Source organism: Manis javanica, chromosome 6 (assembly GCF_040802235.1).
Source record: "Manis javanica isolate MJ-LG chromosome 6, MJ_LKY, whole genome shotgun sequence".
Lineage (NCBI taxonomy): Eukaryota > Metazoa > Chordata > Mammalia > Pholidota > Manidae > Manis > Manis javanica.
In genome coordinates this window covers 20311574-20338784 of record NC_133161.1, presented here as the reverse complement: position 1 = coordinate 20338784, position 27211 = coordinate 20311574, and the positions used below count along the sequence as shown (strand labels likewise).

Below are 27211 nucleotides of genomic sequence, written 5' to 3'. Positions count from 1 at the left end.
TATTTTACAGATGCAGAAATGGAGCACAGAGAGGTTAATAAGTATTTTGCTTAAGGCCACACAGTTGTAGAGTGCTTGAGCCAGTATATAAACTCAGGCTGTCTGGCTGCAGAGTCTGCCATTGTAGTATTATACTCATCTGGTCTTGAATTTTGTTTTTAAACTGTATTTATAGAAATACTTAAACACAACTTTTTAGTTGGATAGTTTTGGTTCTAAATTACTTTTATAATATGTTCCTCTATTGTGTGTGTGTTTAGTAAAATAGAAATACGTACTTTACCTTTTAAAGAATTTGAAATAGTATCTAAAGATGTAATCTTGTGCATGTAGGAAGTAATAAATATGATGTTTAATAATTTTATTTAAAGCTCAGTTTATATAATCAATACGGCCTGAAAAAAATGAGCATAAATTACTGATAAATAGGTCTTTTTTGTTTATTTATTTATTTTTTGAGCACCTTTTATGCTTCATTTTTGTTTTTGATGTATATTCATTTGACTATTCTGGCTAATTTTTTTGCTGGGGGGACTTTCTTTCTTAGCAGGAAGTTGATAAAGCTTTAGTCTAATTACCACTTTCTGATAGCTTCATTTGCAAGTAGAGGGGAACTGATGTACTCATAAGAGACTGGGAAGCAATATAGATTCTTACTAGGTTTTTTTGTTTGGAATGTCAGCTCTTTGCTGGTCAGCTTAATTGAGGAATTTTATGTTTGACTAATTTATTTTGGTATTTGATTATATTCAATTTAAAATAAATGCTGACTTTAATATTTTCTGTATTTTTCACGTATTCTTAGATTTCTTGTAATACTGAATGTTCTTTCAAGGTAGAGCCAATACTTTGAGACATTAAGAATCACCCTTATGGTGTTACACACATAATGCATTTACACATTTATGCACATTAATGTTATGTACTTAAAAATTTTCTAAATTCAGTTGGTTCTTCTAAAAAAAATTAGTGATTAAGCTTCTCTGATACTTAAGCAAATTTTTCCCTTTAGCCTATGATGTGTATGTTTCCTTTAATATACTCACACAGGTATCTTGTTACTGTAGGAAGATGCAAGTATCACTTATTTCCCCAACATTGTGGAGACATTATATTTGAGAAAGTTGTTTAGCCTTGTTCACATTTTAAGTTATCTGTATTTATTATGAAACTTTAGAAATTAGGTAACTCTTCACCTTTTTTCAGTTTTAAGCCTTTTTGAAAGCATTAAAATTGTTATATCATAAATCCTCTTCTACTGTATATCTATATGTAGCCTAAAGGAAGATTTTAAATGTGGGTGTAATTCAGACTCTTAAATAAGTCAACATGATAAAAAGGTATTACTATTGAATTTGCTTCTAGATAGGAATGATCAATCTTGGGTAAGAAACTAATAATGTAAAGTTAGTTTGGATCTAGATATTTGAAGAGGAAAAAAGTTGGTTAACTATAGTGCTTAAAGAAAAGTATTTTGATAACATTTTATTAATAAAATCAGGCAAATATTAACTGATTTGTGTTTCAAGTCTTACAAATCTTCCTAAGAGGTAGTATTTTATTTTCTTGCCTTACTAAAGGATAATGCTTATAAGTAAATCATATTTTTGTTTGGTTATCATGTTTTGTTTCTGTGTCATCAGTTTATTTTGTTAATTCTTATTTAGGAAATTTGTAGAGATCTCATATTTTTGAAGTTAAAGTTTTTATAAAGAATTCCTTAGATGAGCTGGTACTTTTGCCATCTTACTGGGGACAGATTTAGTAAATTGAACATGTCTTTTTGGATTATAATTCATTTAGATTTTTACTTTATAGTTGTTAAGGTAGCCCAAGTTTAGAAAAAAATCATAAAGTTTAAATGGTCTTTCTGATGATTTTGAGTCATAAAACCTGTTTGTGAATTTAAAATACATAAACATTTGACCACATTTGTCATTTAATAACTTGGTACTGATAACCAAGAACAAAAAGCATAATATAGTTTATGTTTCTTATTTAATGGTTTCTGTACTTTCAGTACCAACATTATAATCTGATTAGTAAAAGCTGTGGAAGTTTTAATATTTACAATCTTAAGTGAGCTTTGGTAAACAGTTATTCGACTTATCTTGAAAGTTCTAGAATTAGGTCTGGTTTTGTCTTTTTATATCTTTCATTTTCATGGAATATATGCCTGTACATATATTTATGTCTTCATCACTTTCATATCTTTCTGCTACATATTTGTGGCCTTTGGCAAGTTATTACAATTGACTAAGCTTCAATTTTGCCATTTAAAAGTGAAAACAATAATGATAACTAATGAATAGAGTTAGTAAAATGCCTACCACATAGTAAATGCTCACTTTATTTTACACTGTCACTTATTATTCCCTTCAGTAATAACTAAGCATTTGTCTTCTTTTCCTACTATCTCTTGTGTTCCAGTAGTACCGTGAACAGGAAGCCATTCGCCTTTGCCTAAAACACTTCAGGCAGCACAACTATACAGAGGCCTTTGAATCACTGCAAAAGAAAACTAAGATTGCCCTGGAACATCCCATGTTAACAGATCTGCATGATAAACTGGTGTTAAAGGGTGATTTTGATGCTTGTGAAGAATTGATTGAAAAAGCTGTAAATGGTATGTTATAAACATATAAACTTAAATTGGCTATTAGGATGATTTCAAGTATTATATAAGAGACAGTTTTTTTTTTTTTAAAGAATATAGGCTTATGTCAGTCATTGGTTTCCTTTTTTTCTCCTCCCCACTGTCCTTTTATTCTGTAAAAACTATAGGGACTTCTTTTATGTAAGATAGGTCCATAAGGTAGCGAGACTTGAAAAACAAAAAAGAAACATACTTGGACTTACCTGTCTAAATGTAAGTTGTTACCTTGGGAAACCATGCATTAGGAATGCTAATATTGACTAGCTCTAAACCATGTTAGAAAAGGGCTTTTGATGTTATTTTCACAATTAATGGCCTATTTCTATATGGATTTTTGTTGATAGCAAATTGTCACTTCTTAATGATATGATTTGGGGAGGAGAAATGGTTGGATAAGCCAAAAAAAATAATTAGTAGATAGTTATAATGGCTGAGATTTGGTTTGGAAACATCTTCTGTGTGATGTGAATGCTACATAATTGCTAATATTCTTGGGTGGCCTATAATCTGGTCTTGAAAAAAGTAACATTAGAACATAATACAATCTCCCAAGACAGTTGTTCTGGAGAATGTCATACATTTGAATACTTCCACTAGTCTATTTTGTTATTTTAAAAAAGGTTCTCTTCTGTTGTTTTATAGAATGGCATCCTTTAAAACAAAAAATCTTCCACAGCAACTTTAATGGGGACAAAGACCAGAATAGGTGCTTGTGGTACAAAAAAAATTAATCTTTGGTCTTTGTCCTATTTCTGGCACATGGCTCCTAAAACCCTTGGAATTTATAGAGGGGTAAAAGTGTTCTTTGTATGTTGAGATGACTGTTGGCTGGAGTCTCTGTATAGCTTCGGATCTCCAGAAAGACCAAACCATGTAACTAGAGAGCTGGAAGTTTCAGCCCCACCCCCAACCTCTGGGGAATGGAGAGGCATCAGAGATTGAGTTCAGTCAATGATGGCCAATGTTTTTTTTGAAACCCTGAACAGTGGAGTACAGAGGACTTCCATGTGGTGAACACATCAGGGTGTTGGAAGGGTGATGTGTCTGAGGGAGCATTGAAGCTCAAACACACGCACACATGTGCACACCTGCCCCCAGTACTTTGCCCTATGCCTTTCTTACATTTGGCTGTTCCTGAGTTGTGTCCATTATAATAAACTGGTAATCAGAAGTAAAGCACTTCCCTGAATTCACTCTAGTGAATTATCAAACCTGAGGGAGGTGGTGGGAACCCCCAGTTTATATCCATCCAGTGAGTCAGAAGTACAGATGGCCTAGGATTTGCAAATTGGCATATGAAATGGGGATAGTCTTGTGGAACTGAACCTTTAACTTGTGGGGTCTGATGCTAACTCCAAATAGATAGTGTCAGTATTAAATCGAATTTTTGGACATCCAGTTGGTATCAGAGAAATGGTTGGTGTAAGCAAAAAAGACATTTGGTGTCAGAAGCATTGTGAGTAAAAACAGCTTACTGTTCAGTATAAAGTTGGTGAAATGAAATCTGGTCAATCTTTTAACAGAAAGAAACAGTGTTCTGCTTTTATATATTTTAATCATTGCTGTTATCATCCATTGTTATTAGGTACTCATTTATCAGATATTGGTTCCACAATATCTTTTGTACCACAAGCACCTATTCTGGTCTTTGAATATTTTATAACTGAAGAAAACAACACCAGTATTGCCTTCTTTGAGTTTATAAATTAAAGTTAGCTTAAAATGAATTGCTTTTAGCTTCATTGCTTTATAATAACAGAACTGCCTTTCAGCTTTGTACGTTATTACTGCTTATTTAATTGGTGATGATACTGGCAAATAATTACTATGTTAGAAATTATGCTTTGGAGTATAAACAAAATAGAATATATATGATAATTAATTTCTTCCAAACCATTATAATGCCACCAAAGTACACACATATATATATGTATATACATATGTGTATGTCTGTATATATATATGCCATTTCTAAGAATGAATTCTGTATTTTTTTACATTACAAAGATGAAGGCAATAATTTTATGAGTTTTTTGTTTCAAATATTTTTCTTTAAAGCATTTAGCATTTGTTACAGTAAACCATAGTAACAATAAAAACCACTGGCAACTTTATGTAGCTGTTAGGCTAAAAACAGTTGTGTAACTGACTCTTTAGCTATACATTCATTTAAGAAGATGTTAAAATCAAGTGCATCTCAGTACTACAAAGATCTAACCTATTCTTCATGCTTTCAGAAGGAACCAAGTTTAGGAAAAATTGGTAGTAACTCTCTTCTGGATACTTAGAGTCAAGTCATATTTTTTGTACTCTTCAGCTGGCTTGGAACTGTGTTTAGCTAATAAACATTCCTTGCAGGGTTGTTCACTTTGCTGCTGACTTCATTGATGATGATTTGTTGGACAAATAAGGAAGTAAACACTGTGAAGATTTTTGGCTTCTGCTTGTAAAAACATAGCAAAGAAGGGCAAGAAGTTCCTGCTTGCTAAATAGGATAAAAGACTAGGAACTCAAAAGTACCCTCTACCAAGCAATTTATACTGGAGGAAACAAAAATTACTTTTAGTATAGTTACTATATTAGTACATTCTTAAAGTATGGTCTTTTTTTAAAGAAAGTATCTCTAATAGGCTTCCTATTTGCCAAGAAACATCCCTAAATGTACATTTAATTTCATTAGAGATGATTCCTAAACCAGTCATTTCCACTTCCTCTCTGGCAGTGCCAGGAAAAAAAGAATCTAGTGATGATTGGCAAAAGTAGTTACCTAGGAACAGTAAATTCTCAAAGGAAACCTCCCTTTGTGGTATTTATCTTAATTGCCTATTGAAGTAAAAGTTTGTTTTTATGAGATGAGGAAGAGATAAAGTTTAATAAAGTATTTAAAAAATTTGACCTTGATCTCCTTTTCACCCCTCCTCCTTTCTTTTTTTTAAGAAAGAAGGCTCGTATTTGTGCGTTCTCACCCCTTGGTTTATGCAGTAAATAGCTAACTATATGGTAGACCTATTTCCCTCTCTTTAGAATTTTTTTAAGTGAGATCTCAAATCTTGTTGGAGTTACCTTTGAGGCAAGATTTTTAACTACAAACTTAGTATCATTAATAGCTGTAGGGCTATTTATACTCTGTGTCTTCTTGAATGAGCATTGGTAGTGTTCTCATAATTTCCTCATATTCTTGAGGAATATGTCCATTTCATCTAAATCAGTGAATTTCCTGGAATAAAGTTGTGTGTAATGTTCTGTTATTATCCTTTTAATACCTCTATGTCATACCTTATTCTTGATATTGGTAATCTCTTTTTTTTTCCTTAGCCGTCTAGCTAGAGATCTATAATTTTAGCTTAAGAAAACAGCTTTTGATTTGTTTGTTTTGTCTTACTTTTTTTTGTCTTTTTTTCTGTTTGTTTCATTGATTGCTGCTTTTATATCTTTATTCCTTTCTTCTACCTCTTTTTTTCATTTTTTAAATGTTTTTATCTCCCTAAAGCTCTCATACTTTAAAATTGTATTTGTAGCAAGGATTACTGTCAAACTCTCATTGGGCCAGAGACCCTCATGGCATTAGCAAAAAACTTGCCTGTCATATAGCACACTACCTACACTTTACATACTTGGTTTTAATTTGCTCTTCTTTTTCTAGCTTCTTAAAAATGAAATCTGAAGCCATTTATTTGAGATCCTTCTTTTGCGATGTAGTCACTTGGTGTTGTTTCCATTTAAACATTGTGTTAGCTGTATAAGTTTTGCTATGTGTGTTTTCATTTTTGTTCGGTTTAAAGTATTTGTGCATCATCACTGTAAGTCCAGGGAGAGGAAATCCTCGGACAAAATATCTCCAAAATCAGTTAAAGGGGGAAATAAGCTTTAAAACCCATTTATTGCTCAGGAACTGCAGTCCCAGGCTGTCTTTCTCCTCTGCTGTGGAAGCCAGCAGGCTAGCAAGCCCCTTAACCTCTCAGGTTCATACATGCCCTTGGTTGCCCAGGTAATTACCCATTGATAGGGAGATGAACTTCTCTCCACCGCTGAGGATATGCAAATGCACTAAAGCCAGGCGAGATATTCTGGAAATGTTACAATTTTACCCACAGGCCACCCCTCCAGGAATCTCACTTTACAATCTACTCATTCCCCTTCTTCTACAATGGTCCCTGGGTGAAAAAACTGGAGCATTGTGATCAGATTAATGACATAACAATAGCAACAGCAATAAAATTATGACAGTTCTCAAACTGGAGGATTCGGCTAGGTTCAAAGTCTTATGCAGATTAAGTCCATAGCTCATCCATTCCATAGATGGGCAGTAGCTGAGGGTTCAGAGCAATCATCATGCTCCAGCTGCAGCCAGGGGGTGCATTCAGGCCACAAGGACTGTAGGAGAAAATAACCTTAAGGGTACTAAGATACATGTTTTAATGACACCAACATAGGCAAATCTTGTCCATCAGGTAGGATACATGCAAGAGAGTGGTTTTGTGATAAAACAGTGGCAGGAAGGGATCTCGTCCTGGTCTAGTGCACCAGACTTTCACCCCCCTCCCTGAGAGAGTTACAGATGGGTCAATATATAGGGCTATGGGAGGTACATGCACTGGCCATAAAGATAAAACAAAACTTCCCCGCAAGATGCTCTTATCTCCTGGACATTTTGGGTACACTACCATGACCTTTGGGGGCCATTCAGCTGTTATTCCAGGAATACACAGGAGGCCAGCTTCCAGGCCTTTCTCTCAAGGTGCCAGAAGGGCTAGCTATCGCTGGTGCATGTGTCAAAATGTCCAGGGGGCCAGGTCCATTCAACAGTGTCTCCAGGGCTTAATGCAATAGGGGCTGGCAGCAGGATGTTGCTCTGCTGGCCATATTGTGGCTTCAATAACTCTTCCTTGGTTTGGACATACAGTTGTATAGGAGAGGCAGCAAGGTGTGTGAGCATATCCACAGGGCTCAAAGCTCCTTTACGTGGTTTCTCATTCAAATGCCTCAGCACTGTCCATAGGCAAACTGACCAACCCTGTAGACTATTGGTGTCTGACTTCAGGCCAGATTTCAACAAACCGTTATACCTCTCTATCATGCCAGCCCTAGTAGGATTATATGGTATGTGGAATTTCCACTTTATTCCTAAAGCTGCACCCATTCTTGTAATGCATGTCCAGTAAAGTGGGTGCTGTTATCGCTTTCAATCACCTGTGGCTGGCCATAGGCTGCAAAGAGACGCTCCAGGCCCCTCTTGGTGGTTTGCTAATCTGCTTGATGTGCAGGAAAAGCCACCAATAGTCAAGTAGCTGTGTCCACACAAGTCATACCGACATCCTTCTGATATGGGCAGAGGCCCAATATAGTCTTTTGCCACCTGACAAGGGGTATTGGCCCCCTTACTATTGTCCCATGGTGCTGTGGGACTCGGTGTAAGGCCCTCTTAGAGCACTTTGCTGACTTCTTCAAAGGTCAATGGCAAGCCCCACTGACAGGCTATAGCCCACATTGCTTTTTGCCCCATATGCAACAAATGCTGGTACAGTCATTGGGCCACATCAGAGGCAGGCTTTCCTTCTGGCCAGAGCACCTGGGCCAGTGTGTCTGCTTCATCATTCCCTGGGGATGCCAAAGGCAAATGGCAGTCCCATGATATACGGTAGGTATCTGTGCCACACCACTACGTGGCCTGTGGGTCCAGTCTCTCACCCACCCCGCGATGGGATAGGTGGGGTTATTACTTTGGTCGGGGCTGTTCCAACGATGGGCTCTGTAGCCAGCAAGGCGTGGTATATAGCAGCCAGTCGCTTCTCTATCAAGGTGACCTGGACCTCTTCTCCTTTCCATAGTTGTGACCAGGCTCCGGCTGGCAACTTGAGCAGCAGCAGTGGCAGAAGCAGTAAACTTAGGCTTGGGCCACGGCCTGGGATCGGCATGGCCAGCAGTGGTGGTGGCACCTCCACAACCACACGAGTGTAGACACATGTCCCTTGTTGTGAGTGCCACTGCTCCCCATCATTTCTTGGTGCAGCCCTCTCAAAGGTCGCACTCATAACAGATTTCAGGTTCAGAGGAACCCTGCTTGCTGTGCCAGGTGTAAGTCCGGGGAAAGGAAATCCCAGAGCAAAATACCTCTAAAAACCGAATCAGTCAAAGGGAGAAATAAAGTTTACAACCTGTTTATTGCTTACAAACTCCAGTCACGGCCTTCACTCTCTCCTGCTCCAGCAGAAGCAACACCAGCTCTCCCCTTCACCTCTCAGGTTCAGACACGCCCTCAGTTACGCCCTCGGTTGCCTGGGTAATTACCCATTGATAGGGAGATGAACTCTCCACCCCTGACAATATGCAAATGCACTAAAGCCAGGCAAGATATTCTGGAAATGTTACAATTTTACCTACAATGGCACATTTTTCTTTTCAACCTTTATGCCATTTTTTCCCCCTTGTTTTTACTCTTTTGGCCAGGATATTTAGTATGAGGTTGAGGTGACATGATAATAGTGAATGGATATCCTTGTGTAGTTCATGATCTCAAAAGAAATATTTTAAACATTTCACTGTTAAATAAAGTTTTTAATCAAAGGTTTTAAAAGATCCTTTATCAAATTCCTAGATTGCTAGTTTATATTATAAATGGATATTGCATTTTACCACTTTTTCTCTACCTTTTGTGATATGATTTTTTCCTATTAATATATGAAATCATAGTGATTGATATTCTGATGTATTAAAAAAACAAAATTCAACAGTAAATAGGAAGATCTAACTGGTTTTGTTAAGTGATTCATGAATCAGGCGGCATCCCATCTAGCACGTAGGGAAATGCTCTGAAGAGTTGTATAAAATGGAAGTTTTTATAGACAGGAGGATGGAGCAAGAAATTATTAGCAAAAGAAAAGAAGGGATTAAGACAAGGTCACCCTCCCTTAGGGGGAAGAGCAAGAGTCGTATCTTGCATATAACCTAATCTTTTGGGAGAGTCAGAGAGGGCTGATGTGACAAATTACACCATTGCTGCTGACCAAAAATTCCTGATTGACTTTAAGACTATGTTTCAGTGGGCGATTGAAACCAAAATTAGGCTAGTAATTAAGCTCTGGTTGGGTGACCTGGCCCACCGCAAGTGCCTTCCTTGGGCCTCTGACTTTCCTTTTAACAGTTGTTAAACCTGATAAACAGTTGACTGTTAAAGAATGCAGGTTCGAACTGTTCAGGTCCACTTATGTATGAAATGTTTCAAATATTTTGGAGATTTGTGACAATATAAATTTTTTTTTCTTTTTTCTATGGCTTTATTCTAAGAATACAGTATATAATACAATGTATAAAATATGTGCAAATCAACTGTTTGTTATCAGTAAGGCTTCCATACAACAGTAAAGCTATTGGTAGTTAAGTCTGGGGGGAGTCAGAAAAGGTATATGTGGATTTTCAGCTGCATGGAGATCACTCTTAACCTTCAAACTGTTCAGCTGTACTTACCATTGCATTTCTAAGATACACTTAATTTTTTCATATTTTTGTGTGTGTTTTGGATTTAGATTGATTGTTTTGTTAGAATTCTTTAGATTTGAAAATCTATTTAATTTGCATGATTGAGTTACTGGTAAATGTATGGGTTTAAGCTTCATTTTACTTTAATTACTTTGTTCATATATTTTATTTCTTTTTTTGTTGTCTCTTATTTTCAGTCTTTTTTTTATTCCTTTCTGTTTGGAAGTAATGTATTCTGTTTATATTTTATTTATGATTGGTTTAGAAATTACAACAAGTATACATACTTAACAAAACTCATCAGTACCTTTTCATTCTTACCATATAAAGACTTAGTGGACTTTTAACTCCCATTTACTTGCCTTCCAACTCATATGCTGTTGTTATACTTTGATAACCATATTCAAAGACCTTTTAAAATATTACTATTCTTATTTTGTACAGTTAGTATTCATTAACTTCACCCAAGTACTTACTTTTTGTTTACTTCTTATTACTATTTGTTTTGATCTTATATTTAGGATTATCTTTCTTTGGCTTACATGCATCCTTTAGAATTTCTTCTAAGGCAGAGTAATTCCATTTTTGTTTGCTTGAAATTTTCTCTCTTGAAGATGTTTTTGCTGGGCGAATTCTAGGTTGGCAATTATTTTCTCCAGTTACGCTTTGGGAATCATTCCACTGTTAACCAGTTTCCATTATTGCTATTGAGAAATGTACTGTAATTTTCACCTGTTGTTCCTTTGAATGTAATGTTTCTATGGCTGTTTAAATATTTTATATTTGTTTTAGATTATTTTAAAGTCATATTAACAGGGAAACTCCAGTGTGGCAGCTGTGTTTGTTAACTATTCTGTATTTTGGTTTCCTTTTAATTAAAATTATGTTGTCTTGTCTGTATTTGTTTCATTTTCTCATTTTGTCCTTTTTAATTGCACATCTATGTTGAATTATTCAAGCTTCCCTAAATCCTTTATCTCATTTCCATTACTGTATTATTAGTAGGATCTTCTTTCTTAAACTTTGACCCTCATTTCTGTGATGTTTTCATTTTTTTCTTCCTCTTTTCCTTCAACTCTGACAACTCATGTTTTATTTCTTTTTGTTGTCTTGCTATATCATTTCCAGCTATTTATGTCTCTATTTTCCAACTGCCTTTATCTCTGATTTGTGCTCATGTTCTGTAGCTTATTGAATTTTTTTTATATTCATGGAAAAATACTTGGCTGTTTTCATCTGCATGCCAACATTTTTTGTTGAATCAGATTCACTTCCCACTTAACACATTTCTTTCTTCCTTTTCCTTTTTATTTCTTTGTATAATACTTGACTTGATTCTTTTTGAGTAGCATTTATCTTTGAATGAGATGGGTTTTCCCTACCTATTTTAAGGGGATTCTTACGGGTCTGGACCCAGGGCTGTGTTCTAGGATGGCAAGATTTTTCCTTGTGATAGTGCTTTTCCTTTAGGATACTGTTTCTTCTCAGCAGTACTCAAAATGTAAAATCTCTCCCTTTTTTTCCCCACCTATCTCCCAGACTGCTTCCAGAAACATGGCTTCTTTCCATAATTCTTGCTCACTCACACTTTTGTGCCTTTATGTTGTATTCCTTTCCTTGATTACTTTTCCTTTATATCACTATTCACTTCAAACTCATTCTTCAAAGCCAGCTCTTTCAAGATAGATTATTTTTTCATTCCCACACCCTAGTTGCTCCCCTTTCTCTTAACTCCATTTTGCCTTTGTGCCATATTTTTCATTTTGTGCGTGAAAGATTGTTAGTTTTCTACCAAGTGTAGTTCATTATCGTTGGCATAACATGTATTGGAGGGTTTCAGGTGTCATTTCCTCTTCTAAATGAACTAATTCTAAGAGGAGTTCTAAATTCCTCTTCTGAATATGAATTAATTCATTTAATCTCATGCCTACCTTCTATGGTTAAGTATTGTTGTTATCCTCATTTAATAAATGAGAATGATTAAGTTGCTCAACACAGCATAGCTAGTAAACAGCAGAGCTAAGATTTGAATCCATACTCTTTACCACTCTTCTTTACTGTCCTGATTTAAGTTTCCTCAGTATTTACTGTTGTAGTAAAACTGCAGTAATCCTTGTATTTCTCTTTTCATAATTTGAACAAACTGCTGAAATGCATATTTTTAAAAAATATATTAAGGTATCATTGATATACAATCTTATGTTGTTTTCAAATATATAACACAGTGGTTCAACAGTTACCCATGTTCTCAAATCCTCACATTGTCTAGTGAAGTTACTATCTATCAATGTAGTAAGATGTTACAGAATCATTGACTATATTCTTCATGAAATGCATAATTTTTAAAACTTTTTTACCTAGCCATTACTATTTTTGAATTATCAAGAAAAGCTTTTGTTAGGGTCCTGGCTTCCGAGGCTTCTCCAGAGAACAAACTACACAGGCATAGAGATGTAAATACAGGCAAAGTCTTTATTCAGCCAGCAAGCTGGGGTCGACAGCACCTCCCCTGACACGCAGGCCGAGTCCGAGCTGCCGACCCCCAGGCAACTTTAGGTATTGCTTATATAGGATTTTCACAGCGTTACACCGAAGCCCGCGCATTTCTACAACCAATAATTTTTAAACACATTCTATATTGTAATCTTTCAGGAAACACTCCAGCTGCTTGACTGCTTCAATTGTTATCTCTTGCTTACCCAAGCATGTCTATGTGACTTATCACGGATCACGCCCCCAGGCTGTTGCCCACCTCTAGTTATCTAACTTAAAGCAGGCGCATTTCTAAGCTTAGCCTCGGGTTGTTTATTCAAAACTGGATGGCCCATGCTGAGAACAAAGCACACAGGCAGTTAGGTTAAATGATGTTATTAGTCCTCTTTCCTGACTCTTGATGCCCCCTGCCCTCCTTTACACTTTCATGCTCTACAAGTTCCATGCTCTGTGGCTGAATTTTTTTCTTTTAGATGTAGTCTTTGTTTCGGTGAGAAATGAGTTTGATAGAAGTCTGAGTATAGGCAGCAGTACTGTAACTTAGGCTTTCTTTTTTTTGGTAAAAGCTTCCTTTCTGAGTTTCATTTCTAATCATGTACTTTTTTTTTTTTTTGAGAGGGCATCTCTGATATTTATTGATCAAATGGTTGTTAACAACAATAAAATTCTGTGTAGGGGGGGTCAATGCTCAGTGCACAATCATTAATCCATCTCAAGCCTAATTCTCGTCACTCTCCAATCTTCTGAAGCATAACGAACAAGTTCTTACATGGTGAACGAATTCTTACATAGTGATTAAGTTCTTACATGGTGAACAGTACAAGGGCATTCATCACAGAAACTTCCGGTTTTGATCATGCATTATGAACTATAAACAATCAGGTCAAATATGAATATTCGTTTGATTTTTATACTTGATTTATATGTGGATCCCACATTTCTCCCTTTATTATAATGATTATTTTTATTTTTAATAAAATGCTGAAGTGGTAGGTAGATGCAAGATAAAGGTAGAAAACATAGTTTAGTGTTGTAAGAGAGCAATTGTATATGATCATGTGTGTGCCTGTAGACTATGTGCTGATCCGAGCTAGACAAGGGCAATAAAACATCCACAGATGCAGAAGATTTCTCTCAAAACAGGGGGGATCTAATCATGTACTTTTAAGAGTATATTCACTACCGCAGACAAGAACAGCTTGTGCCTAGTTAGGACTGTATGAAATGTGTTTATTCATTATAGTTGTAATCATAAGGAAAAAATGAGGTTAGCGCTGGACCTGGAGACTTTAGTTTGAGAATTGTTAGCAACTAGGTCTTAGTGTGCATTCTCCTATGTGTTATTTTCGTTTCTTTCAAATAGTTTTACTTTTATCAGATCCTTCTGAGTTCTTGCTTTAGATTTTTGCCAAAAAAGATTTTTGCACACAAATATTAGCAACTGCTTGGTTTCCTTTTAAAACAGAAGAAACTTAAAACATATAGATTGTTGCAGGCACGTTTAAATGCCTCATTTTGTTTTTGAGACTTTCAAAACAGTGTAATGGTGTTGTCATAGTTTTGTAGAGAGAATGCCATTATTTCAATAGTCTAAATTTTTTCTGCTGATTTGTATAGAATATCTACAAGTAAGTATACCAAAACAAAAGGCTTATTACAAGACCTTTTGAGAATTAGAAATATAGGAAACATGGTGAGATGATTTGGGATGCAGTTACGTCAACTTTTCACTTGTTTTTAGATCCTGAAAGGGCATTCTTTTACATTAAAGCAAAGTAGTAAAGACAGTGTATTTTGACAAAAAAATCTTTACCTTGTTTTAATGTTTGCAAAATTATTGATTACTGTAAGTCCGGGGAAGGGAAATCCGGGGGCAAAATACCTCTAAAAACCAAAATCAGTCAAAGGGAGAAATAAAGTTTAAAACCTGTTTATTGCTTACAAAACTGCAGTCCCAGTCCGGCCCATCTCTCTTCTCTGCTCCAGCAGCAACACCGGCCCTCCCCCTCACCTCTCAGGTACAGATAAGCCCTCTGTTGCCCAGGTAATCACCCATTGATAAGGAGATGAACTTCTCCATCCCGAGGAAAGATGCAAATGCACTAAAGCCTACTTGTTTACACCTTTGAACGCCTGTTGATACGCAGATGCACCAAAGCCAGGGGAGAAATTCTGAAAATGTTTTAATTTTACCCACAACTACCTAAAGAAATTTCAAGGTTATCACTGATTTCTAAAAATTAAATTTGTTTGGTCAAAAAGTAAAAAATTTTTTGCATGTCTCTTACTGGTTTGAAACAGAATTTACTGTTTACCAAAGACTTAATAAACGTGTATTACCATTTTCTTTTTGAAGGCATAAAAAATATTCTTAATCATGTTATTTCATTGAAAATAGCTACTAGATGTAAACTGCTCTAATCTGGACTATTTATTAATAACCCAGTTTTCCTGGCAAGAGGTAAGATTTCCCTGTTACTCATTTAACAGATTAAATGAGGGTATTTTGTGTGTGTGTGATGACTCAGTGGCTTTATACAAATACATACTGTAATAGAAATAAAAATGGGGGTATTTTTAACTTATCACATTTTTCTGTAAAGCACAACATGGTTTTTAAAGTCCTATCATATTGTTGGGGGGAATGGTTTAATAGTATAACATGAGAGATTGTAATGAAGTTAATAATAGAGTTGGACCATTGTAGTATCAAAGTTAATAATAGAGTTGGACAATTGTAGTATCGAGGGATGTGAGGGGGCTGGAATTTATGTTCTGTCTTTTGTGTCCTATGTTAAGCCATAATTTCTCTAAAGAGGAGGTGTTTTGTTTTGTTTCGTTTTTGTTTTGTTTTTTTGGTAGAACTGCTAGCTTCTCAAACTGCCATTGCTTAAATGGAACCACTTCCATCTGACAAGAATGCTTTTGGTAATAAGTAAGTGATCTGGAGTAGTGGCAAACTAGTGTTTCAGAGAAGAAACAAAACAGAAAAGTAAACTTTAGCCCCAGTAGCGAGTAGGTCTTTATTTAAGATGGGGATTACATTGTTTCCTCTATATTGTAAATGAATGTTAATCAATTCTTTTAGTTTTATTCATCATTTATTCTATTGAATTTGTTTACTATTGTAGTAGAATGATCTGCTATGAGTTTTGTTTCCCAAAGTCTTGCTATTTTCATGTGTTATTGAATGGGTAAATTTTGCCATGTCTATTATTACAGTGTTTTATCTTAAATTGTAACTTAAAAATGAGTCTGTTATATATGTACTAATCTCTTATAGATGTATGTCTGTATTTATAGGTAGTCTGTCAAGAGTTGAAAAATTTTGGACTTTGAAATTTGGGCTTTATACTTTTTTGTTTAGAGTGCTTAGGATCTTACTTAATTTCTCAGAACTTTGCTTTCTAAGCAATATTAATAATGACCAATTCTAAGATTATTTTAAGGAGTAAATGAGTTAGCCTTGTGGTGTCTTACACATAGTAGGTACTCAATAAAAGTCAATTCCATCTTCTTTGATATATCAGAGTTGGTTTTTTTTTTTAAGATGCTTCCCGATTTGAAAATGCTGTATCTAAATCATTTTCTTCAGGTTTTCTAATAGTCTCCACAGAAGAGTAAGAGATCAAAGAGATTTGTATAACTTTTAGAATAGTGGAGACAAAAATAATTTATTGGTGATAGAAAGAAGTAAACTTAAAGGTTTCCCAAACAATTTATTATGTTTGCTTGATTACTCTGGTACAAAATGGTGTAACTTGTCAGGGTGCCATACATACTAGAAATATGCTTTATTGAAAGTAGGAGATTTGTGAGCAGTTTGTTCTAATGTAAGAACTCAGTTAACATTAAGATGACTCAAAGGAAATGTCAACCATGTAGATAGGAAAGTGCCCCCACCCTCTGCCTTTTTTTCTATTCTAAGCATTTATTATATATATACTATGTATATAGTAAACATCTGTGATGCTGTGCTATTAACTGTCATTATTCATTAGATTAATTTTACCTGTCCAGAGTAAATCATCATAATTTCCAGTGTTTTAAGTTTGGAGTACATAATATTTTTAAATTTAGAAGTGATATTCTTTGCAAACTTGATTGTAAATCCTCTGGGCTTATTTGACTCTCTTTGTCCTTGTTAAAACAAGCTAATGTGAATCATACACAGCATTGCTTGTAGAAATGTGGATGTATCTAGCAAGTGTTTAAGAACAGACATTTCAGGGGTGACAAAGGATGTGAAAATGGCTTATATTGGTATAACAGATGTTATAAAATTCTTCCAAGGTTTAGAAAGTAGTTCCATATATTTAGTTGTTTTGTGGCTTCTCCTCTGATGATTATAGTGCTCAGTGCAAAAAATTAGGGAACCAGAAAAGTACGGAGAGTAAAATCCTAAATCAAAATTCATCCCAATCCTGCCAACCAAAGAAAATAGTTTTCTGATGGGTGTTAGTGTTGTGTTTTTGTTGTATTTTTCTTGTAGTTTTTCTCTGTGTTTACAAAATTATTTTACAAAAATTATATAACGTTTGAGGGCTTTTTTTACTTTGAAAATTATCGACAGTATTTTTTAGGAGAGTTGTATTTGGTAGAAGAAAAAGCATGCAGATCATGAGTGGTAGAGTATTTGTAAGCTTTTCAGGTTAGTAAAAGTGGTGACAGGGATTGGTTGAAGAAATGTTAGAGAATTTGATTTTACTTGTGGTATTCAGAATGACTTTAAAGATCAGGGATGGGAACCTTTATCTGATTAGAACTGTTGACTTGATCACTGTCTTCGGAGCTCTTAGAATAATTTTCCCTAGTGAACTGTGATTTCTCTTTCAGAATAGTCACAAAAGGCTTAGCAGAAAGAGGAGATGGAGACTTTTCTAAGATGAACATAAGGTAGAATGAGCCAGACACACAGTTCCAGTAAATATACTGCTTCTAACAATGGTGGAATCCCATTATGCCACAATTTGGAAAGAACCTCAGGTCTTACCCAATTCTCTAAACACCAGTTTTACAAATAAGGACCTTAATTGACATCAATGTGTAAATGATTAGTATGGGAGACTTAACTAATATGGCAACTGGTTATTGATAAAAAAATGTGAACTATTACTTTTCTAATTTCTCTATTTTTGCTTTGTATTTGTCATGTCTTCAATTTTCGTATTACCCTTAGTTTTCTACTTGTCTCTATAGTCCCATCTTTTACTTTTTCCTCCTCTCTTCAGTTAGCCATAATGAAGAATTAATATATATTTTAAAATCATTGTCTTTACTGATTAATTTTATCTTCTCTTTTTTAGGTTTTTAAAAAGGATTATTGAACTTTCATGTACCTTTCTCAAAATGGAATAAAATTTATTTACTGTGTGTTATTTCTGTATAACTAAGTTTATGATTAATATTTTTAATGTATCTTATCATTATTATTAAAAGGAACACCACAATATTTTATCTGGAAAAAGAATTTCCACCTTTTGTAATGGAAGGCTAGATGGGGCAAGAATTGTCAGAAAAGGCCATGGGAGAGTAGATTATATGCTAGAAACACTCACTGAAATAAGTTGTGAATATCTTTGTTCCCCTTACTTTAGTAATTATAAATGCTAATTTATGAATGCTAATTTAAAAAGGAAAGAATATCAGAACTTAATTTTTGCAAGAAATTTGAGAAATTCCAAGACAGAGAAACTAGATGAGTTTATGGAATGGAAGCTGCCAGTTTAAAGCTATCTGAAAAGACTTGAAAGCTGAAGGATGTGATTACAATTGAGCTTCCTAATTATCCAGAAAAGACATAAGGGAGATTACTGTACATTACACAGTCTCTAGCAAGTATACAAGTCACAAAGCTTAGTTTTACTTAGAAATTCTTTGGGAAAGTATTTACTTTCAGTGACTAATTGAAGCAAATGGGAAAATTTTTATTCATATTGAAAACAGAGTCAAATGATGAAATTTCTGGTAAAGGTAACTTTGTAAATTATAATCTATTTGGGCTCATGTAAAAGAAAACCCTAGTTTTAAAAAGTAAGGAAGTGTTATTTTATCACTTATCAAGAAGTCCAGAGGTAGATTTCATGGTTGGTTGATTCCATGATCCATCCATTTCTTCATCTGTCTCTTCACTGTCATCATTATAGAATGAACTTCATTCTCATATTTCTATAAATTGGTTGTAGCAGCTGTGTGCATTGCATACAGGTAGGAAAATTTCCAGAGGAGTAAAAGTAGATTTTTCTTCTCTGAAGTAAGGAAACATTTTCTAAAAGTTCCCCAGAAGATCATGTTTCATTAGCCAAAATTGGATTATATGCTCATAAACTAATCTTTGTTGAGGGTCATTGGATTTAGGATTGATAACTATCTGAGGTAGAATGGATGTATATGGGGAGTTCAATCTCCATGACCTTTATGGTAACTAGTGTTACCACTTTTCTTAAGAAGTAGATTAAGCATTTATTGATAAAACAAATTCAGGAGTAAGTAAGCATAGTGAAACATGAGTCCCAGCCCCACCACTTTGCTGCATGATTTTGGTTGTTTCTTAATTTATCTAAATACACACTTAACCATCTGTAAAATGGAGATGCTAGTGCTTAGTTCATAAGATTGTTTTTAGAAAGTAAGATGTCATGGATTCTAATATTTAGTAAGTATTCAAAAAGTATGTTAACTATTACTGGTACTTTTACCTTTATCTGGTTTGTACTCAAAACTATACAGAAATGGAATGTTCCCTTTAAAGGATTAGTTTTATTTTTTCCTGCAGATATGAGGGCCTAGACCAAAATTGTCAGAGCCTCCATTTACTTCTCTAGGTTTCTTGTATAGCAGTCACAAAAACAGGATATATGTAGTAAGTTTAGTATGAGCTGCCACTAAAACTGTTTATGTAATGGTGTCAACTAATGCTTTTTTAATATATTTAATATATTTGAGGTAACATGAAAATGAAGTGACACATTTTATGGAAATGTGCTGTTGTCTTAGTGACATAGTAATAATTTCCCTTAATGTAGCTTCTATATTTTTGTCTTTTTTGCTATAATAAAAAGTGTAACCTGGTTGAGGAGTAATTCTCTCTCATTCTTTAATATTTGCAGATGGCTTGTTCAATCAGTATATCAGTCAACAGGAATATAAGCCTCGATGGAGCCAGATCATTCCCAAAAGTACCAAAGGTAAGCCCTATCTTCCAGGTTGTAGGAACTTTTGCTTTAATATCTTTCATTCTTCTCAAGGTAGCTCAATTTTCACAGTACTCTGTTCATGAAAAAGTTATTTAAAACAAGACATAGGTTCCTTAACTAAATGACAGAACTAGTTTATTATATTAAATTCTTCTTTTCAAACTTTTTGTTTTACTGCTATAATGGAAGATTGGGAAGTTTTTACACAATACCATCATAAGCTGCTTTCATAGAAATACTATAAAATTATAGTAATTATATTTTAATTTAAATACTATAAAATTAAAATTATATATAATTAAATAATTATAATACTATAAAATTGTAAGACAAGAAAGAATTGTGTTGTCTTATCAAATGTATTCCTGAAAAACCTTAAGTTCTGCAAAATTGCTCACTAAAACTAATAGAGCTTATAAGAAAAGTAGAAGTGGGCATACCATTCTAAATCTTTGGAACTTTATAACAAGATACTAGTAAAAACTAGTGTAATAATACTATACAGTTTAAATCTTTATAGGCATTATATTGAGCATCACAATGAGTTTGGAGCCTTAAGCCCTGGGCTTATGCTTCCTTCTTTGAGCTGCAGACCCTAGAGCATTTGCTTCTAATAAAAACTTTTTTAATCAAAACTTAAAATCTGGTTCTGGGTATAGTCTTCTTTATTACTCCATTTTATCATAATGGAGGAAGTTTTTGTCACCTCTTAATCTGCACACCAGATGGTTAACATAGTTGAAAGTATAGCAACTTTTTAATGCAACTATTTGCATTAAAGGCAAGTTCTGTGAATGTTCAGCTCTCCCATAGTCTTCATATATCGCTATGTCCTTCTCTTTAGTTGTGAGAAAGTCTTCCCTGATAGTGTTAAACCTTAATATACTGGAGAAAATTGCTTATGAGCCTCCATAAATTGTGCATTGTATAAACATCATTCTCCTGTTTTATCAGTCATATATGAGGTAATTGTCTACAAATAAATAGATGTTGTGGCAAACACACTATTTTTGTACTTGAAAACTAATGGATTAAATATGTAAAATGTAAACATACTGAAATAAATTTATTTTCTTGTTTTCTTAATCTATTCTTGAAAGTGGCAATACTGACTTGTTGAGGGGAAGAAAACAAAAGAGCAGTGATAATGAGCTGCAAAATTTTATCCTTTTAGAAAAGAGAATTTGCAGAGAACTTATGAATGATTAGCCTGTGAAGACAGTAGTAATGAAGAGCTTCAGTTTTACATCTTATTTTCTGTGTATAAGAACTGACATTTCAGCCTTTTTCATAGTACCTCTTTGAAAAGCTCAATGTTCCCTATTTTATATAATAAAAAACTGATAAGGTAAAGTTATTAGCCAAAGTAATATATTTCAATTACTGGGAAAATTATAAAGAAAATCTTAGGTTTTCTGATTTATATCAAGTAAGACATTAGAATCCTATAACTTATTGAACCATTGAAATGAAGTTATATCTTCATTTATGTAAGATTCTGTATGTAGATAAAGTCTGACAATTTTCTCCTACAGAAGTTTAAAATTTTCACTAATTATATTTAAACCTGCCTATTAAGCTCTGTGATGGAAATAATCAAGGGAAGCAAATCTTACATTTTCTCAGTCAGTAGTTTAAATAGTTGGTAAATTATATGGGAAGTGATTTCTGAAATATTGGAACAAAGTTAATACAGTAAAATAATCATTAAATAAAGCTTGATAACATCTTTAGTTTTGAAAAGCTAGTTTTTTGAACTTTAATACTGCTCATTATAATAATAAACTATGTTTAGAATATAGACCTGAGGTCTAATTCTTTAATTGTTTTCCCCTTTGTCATTTTGGTAGTGTAGAGTTTTATTTATCTTATGTTTTGTGGAATATACTTTCTCTTTGCTGATTTACGGCCCTGGTATTAAATACATTGAAAATAGCTACCAAATGCATTAGTAGCCTGAAAGCAAAAGAACAAGATAATTATTATAAGTCGTCATATTTCTTGTGTCTTTTACATATTCTTATTATTGAAAGAATAAGTGTATGTTATTTTTATTACTAACGACAAACTTATGAATAAAGTTACTCTGGGTTTGCAGTTACTGTGTTAATTCCTTTAAAAGAAAGTTTTGTTTCTATACTTCAGGTGATGGAGAAGATAACCGACCAGGAATGAGAGGGGGCCATCAAATGGTTATTGATGTTCAAACAGGTGAGAGATACTTATAGTGGTAAGGAAATTCTTCTAATAATTACACATTTTTAAATATCAGGTTAACATGAATATACTTCTTTCCATTCATCGCAAAGGTTAAACATTACTGGCCATAACCACGTAGCAAAGAAAATAGGCCTTAGCCACAGATACAACCTAAACTGGGCAGTGACACATAAGGGAGGGGAGGCTGCTTCACAAATTAAATTAGATGACCTAAAAGAAATGTAACATTCAGCCCTTTATATCCCTGTGTGGGGCGGGGGTGTGTGTGTGCATGTGCATGTGTGTGCACGCACACATTTGTAGTTCCATATGTGTTTCGTTTTTATAGTAAACTATGTATTTCCAGACTGTCAGTGCATTTATATTTTAATGCCGTAATATGGAAATTATATAGAAATATAAAGAAAAATAGAGATTTTTTTAGAGGGAGAGAGTATCAAATTATATAGCTGAAGTATTGGTAGATTAATAGCTAAACACTGTCCACAAGCCTATAGTTTTTTTTTTAGCTGTTCTTCTTTGCTTCCTTTTAAATTTTATTCTGTAACTTGATACCAAAAATTTTCCATAGGTTTCTAAGCCTATGACACATTAAGTACCATTATATTTACAGGTTAATGCTAAAATTATGATAGGCTTCAAATTACCATACTAAAAAGCACGGTTAATCCACTGAGCTGCCATGGGCAGGGTGGCCCTTGCGATGGCCTAGGGCATTGGTGGTGTTTGCAGGCGAGCAGCGCATGTTCGCAGCGAAAACATAGCCCCTACATGCTTTGTGGACTCTGTGCCAGTTTCCTCTGCCTGTGCCCCTCAGGCAGGTGCAGGGGGCAGCCTCTGGGTTAATCCTAAGCTTCCATTGGCGGGGCTGCCCTTGTGGTGGCCTAGCGCACTGGTGGTGCTTGCAGGTGATCAGTGGAAGTTCACCACAAGGACTGAGCCCCTACGTGCTTTGCGGACTCTGCACTGGTCTACTCTGTCTGTGCTAATCAGGTGAGTGCACGCGGCAGCCTCTGGGTTAATCCCCTGAGCTGCCGTGGGCAGGGCAGCCTTGGGATGGCTTCAGGCATTGGCAGTGGTTTCAGGCGATCAGCGCATGTTCGCCACAAGAATAAAGCCCCTTTGTGCCTTCCAGACTCTGTGCTGGTCTCTGCTGTCTGTGTTGGTCGACTGTGGGCAGGGGCAGCCTCTGGGTCTGGCCTAGTTAGCGCGCACTGGGAGAAGCCTCTGTATGGCTGCTGTGGGCGGGACTGCTTCCTGGTTCCTCTGCAGCAATAGCAGATTAGCCGGTTCGCTTGCAGTGCTGGCAGGGGGGAATGAATGGCAGGCTGCTTATTGCCAGAAAGGGCTACAGAGCTGTGTTGCCACCCAGGGTGTTAGGTGCCTGAATTCCTTAAAGTTCCCAGCCTGCTGGGCTGAGTGTGCCAGGATGATTTTGTCCACCTGTTAAACCCTTGTCCCTCTTAAGACTTTTAAAGTTCCCACTTTTCTTTTGTCCCAGGACAGCCAGCTGTCGGAATCAGTTCGCAGTCTAGTCTCGGATTTTGCTTTTCCTTTCCTCTAATATCCAGTACACCATGCAATGTGTGTCTGTGCTCCCAGTGCAGATTACTAGGGCTGGTTATTTAGCAGTCCTGTGCTTCCACTCCCTCCCCACTCTGATTCTTTTCCTCCCACCGGTGAGCTGGGTTGGGGGGAGTGCTCGGGTCCTGCCAGGTCAGGGCTTTGAATCTTACCTTTTTCATGAGATGTTGAGTTCTCGCAGATGTAGATGTAGCCTGGCTGGTGTACTGTATCTTCTGGTCACTCTTTTAGGAATAGTTGTATTTGCTGTATTTTCAAAATATATATGGTTTGGGGAGGAGATTTTTTCCACCCTACTCAAGCTGCCATCTTGAGAGTCTTTCCAGCCGAAAAGATTGCACTCAGTTGTGGACTATAACAGCAAAGCAAAACTAAAGGAACAAATCAGCAGCAGACTCACAGACTCCAAGAAGGAAGGGACTAGCGGTTACCAAATGGAAGGGGTAGAGGACAGTGGGTAGGAAGGGACAGAGAAGGGCATTAAGGGGCATTTTGATTAGCATACATAATGTAGGGGATTCACAGAAAAGATAGTATAGCCCAGAAAAGACAAGAAGTGACTCTATAGCATCTTACACTGATGGACAGTGACTGCAATGGGGTGTAGGTAGGGACTCGATAATATGGGTGAATGTAGTAACCACAATGTTGCTCATGTGAAACCCTCACAAGATTATATATCAATGATGCCTTAAAAAGAACATTGATTCAGTTAATTTATTATATAGACAATGTCCAGGTGAAGTAAAGAATTCAATAACTGAATAATTCAAGGTGAAATTCTCATTCAATTTGATGCTGAGTGTCTTTGAGTTGTAATTAACCAGCTCAATGCTTTGGATTTTTTCTTTGTATGTCCACAGTCTCTCAATAACTATTTGACATCCTAAAATTAGCAATTTGAAGTATTTTAACTTCACTGCAAGAGAACTGGCTAATCTGCTGTTGCTGCAGAGGGACCAGGAAGCAGTCCCACCCACAGCAGCCACACAGAGGCTTCTTGCAGTGCGCAGCTAACTGGGCCAGACCCAGAGGCTGCCCCCTGCCCACAGTCGACCAACACAGACAGCGGAGACCAGCAGAGTCTGGAAGGCAGAGGAAACTGGCACAGAATCCGCAAAGCATGTAGGGGTTATGTTTTCGCTGCGAACATGCGCTGCTCGCCTGCAAACACCACCAACGCCCTAGGCCATCGCAAGGGCCACCCTGCCCACGGCAGCTCAGGGGATTAACCCAGAGGCTGCCCCCTGCACCCAGCTGACTGGCACAGGCAAATGAAACCGGCGCAGAATCCAGGAAGCATGTAGGGACTCTGTTCTCACAGCAAACATGTGCTGCTTGCCTACAACCACCACCAGTGCCCCAGTCCATCGCAAGGGCCTACCTGCCCATGGCAGCTCGGGGGATCAACCCATAGGCAGATCCCTGTGTGCGATTGCCCAATACATGCAGTGGAGACCGATGCAGAGTCTGGAAAGAACAAAGGGGAGCCATTCTCTTAGGAGAACACACGTCGTTTGCCTGTGACCCCTGCCAGTTCCCTAGGACATCCCAAGGGCCACCCCACCCACAGCAGCTTGGGATCAACCCAGAGGTGGTTCCCTGTGTGTGGCTGACCAGCAAAGGAAGTGGAGACAGGCAAGGTGACCAGCAAGCAGGAAGGAACTTTGTTCTCCCAGCTGACACACATGCCACTTGCCAGTGATCATCCGTTGCCATGAAAAGGCAGAAGAATCTTGTTCAGTCCAAAATCCCTCAAACACCAGACAGTGAGTCTGGTGAGACTGAAATAACAAGTCTTCCTGTAAAATAATTCAAAATAAAAGTCATAAGCATGCTGATGGAGCTACAGAGAAACATGCAAGAGGAATGGATGAATTCTGGACGGAGATAACAGAAATGCAACAAGCAATGGAAGGATTTAAGAGCAGACCGGATGAGGTGCAAGGGACTGTTAATGGAATAGAAATCAGAGAACAGGAATACAGACAAGCTGAGGCAGAGAGAGATAAAAGGATCTCTAGGAGTGAAAGAATATTAAAAGAACTGTGTGACCAATCCGAACAGAATAATATTCACATTCTAGGGGTACCAGAAAAAGAAGAGACAGAAAAAGGGATAGAAAGTGTTTTTAAGAAATAATTGCTGAAAACTTCCCCAATGTGGGAAAGGACATAGTCTCTCAGACCGTGGAAGTCCGCAGGTCTCCCAACGCAAGGGACCCAAGGAGGACAACACCAAGACATATAGTAATTAAAATGGCGAAGATCATAGACAAATACAGGGTATAAAAAGTATCCAGAATGAGAAAAAAGATCACCTACAAAGGAAAATCCATCAGGCTGTCATCAGACTTCTCAACAGAAACCTTACAGGCCAGAAGAGAATGGCATGATATATTCAATGCAATGAAAGAGAACGACCTCGAATCAAGAATACCGTATCCAGTGAGATTATCATTTAAATTTGGAGGGATTAAACAATTCTGAGATATTCAAAAGCAGAGGGAATTTACCTCCCACATACCATCTCTACAGTGTATTTTATAGGGACTGCTCTACATGGAAGTACTGGTAAGGCTAAATAGATGTCACCAGAGAAAATTAAATGACAGCAAAGAAAGTAGACCAACCAAATACTAACTAAATGCAAAATAAAATCAGTCAAGGGAAACACAAAAAAATACAGAATAAAACACCTAACACATGAACAGTGGAGGAGGAAGAAAAAGAAGGGAGAGAAATAAAGAATCATCAGATTTGTTTATAATAGAATAATAATTAAGTTAAATTAGACAGTTAGTAAAGAAGCTACCCTTGAACCTTTGGTAACCATGAATTCAAAGCCTGCAGTGGCAATAAGTACATATCTATCGATAATCATGCTGAATGTAAATGGACTGAATGCATCAATCAAAAGACACAGAGTAATAGAATGGATAAAAAAGCAAGACTCATCTATATGCTGCCTACAAGAGAGTCACCTCAAACCCAAAGGCATACACAGACTAAAAGTGAAGGGATGGAAAAAGATATTATGCAAACAATAGGGAGAAAAAAGCAGGTGTTGCAGTACTTGTATCAGACAAAATGGACTCAAAGCAACGAAAGTAATAAGAGACAAAGAAGGAACATTACAAAATGATAAAGATGTCAGTCCAACAAGAGATATAACCATTATAAATATATATGCACCCAACAGAAGATCACCGACATATGTGAAACAAATACGAACAAAATTAAAGGAGGAAATAGAATGCAATGCATTCATTTTAGGAGACTTCAACACATCACTCACTCCAAAGGACAGAACAACCAGACAGAAAATAAGTAAGGGGACAGAGGCACTGAACAACACACTGGAACAGATGCACCTAACAGACATCTACAGAACCCTACAACCAAGAGTAGCAGGATATACATTCTTCTCAAGTGCACATGGAACATTTTCCAGAATAGATCACATACTAGGCCACAAAAAGAGCCTCAGTAAATTAAAAAAGATTGAAATTCTACTAACGAACCTCTCAGATTACAGAGGTATAAAACTAGAAATAAATTGTACAAAGAAAACAAAAAGGTTCACA

At 36.1% G+C, this 27211-nt stretch overlaps 1 protein-coding gene across 6 annotated transcripts in view; it reads left to right on the top strand.

Annotated features, from left to right (window-relative positions):
- MKLN1 (muskelin 1) overlaps positions 1–27211 on the top strand; it is a 375358-nt gene that overhangs the window by 245838 nt on the left and 102309 nt on the right. For all 6 annotated transcript variants that reach the window (XM_073238456.1, XM_073238453.1, XM_073238452.1 and 3 more), the window contains 3 exons: positions 2434–2626; positions 19735–19812; positions 21967–22032. In XM_073238456.1, the coding sequence (XP_073094557.1) occupies positions 2434–2626; positions 19735–19812; positions 21967–22032 (337 nt within the window). The remainder of the gene's footprint in view (positions 1–2433; positions 2627–19734; positions 19813–21966; positions 22033–27211) is intronic.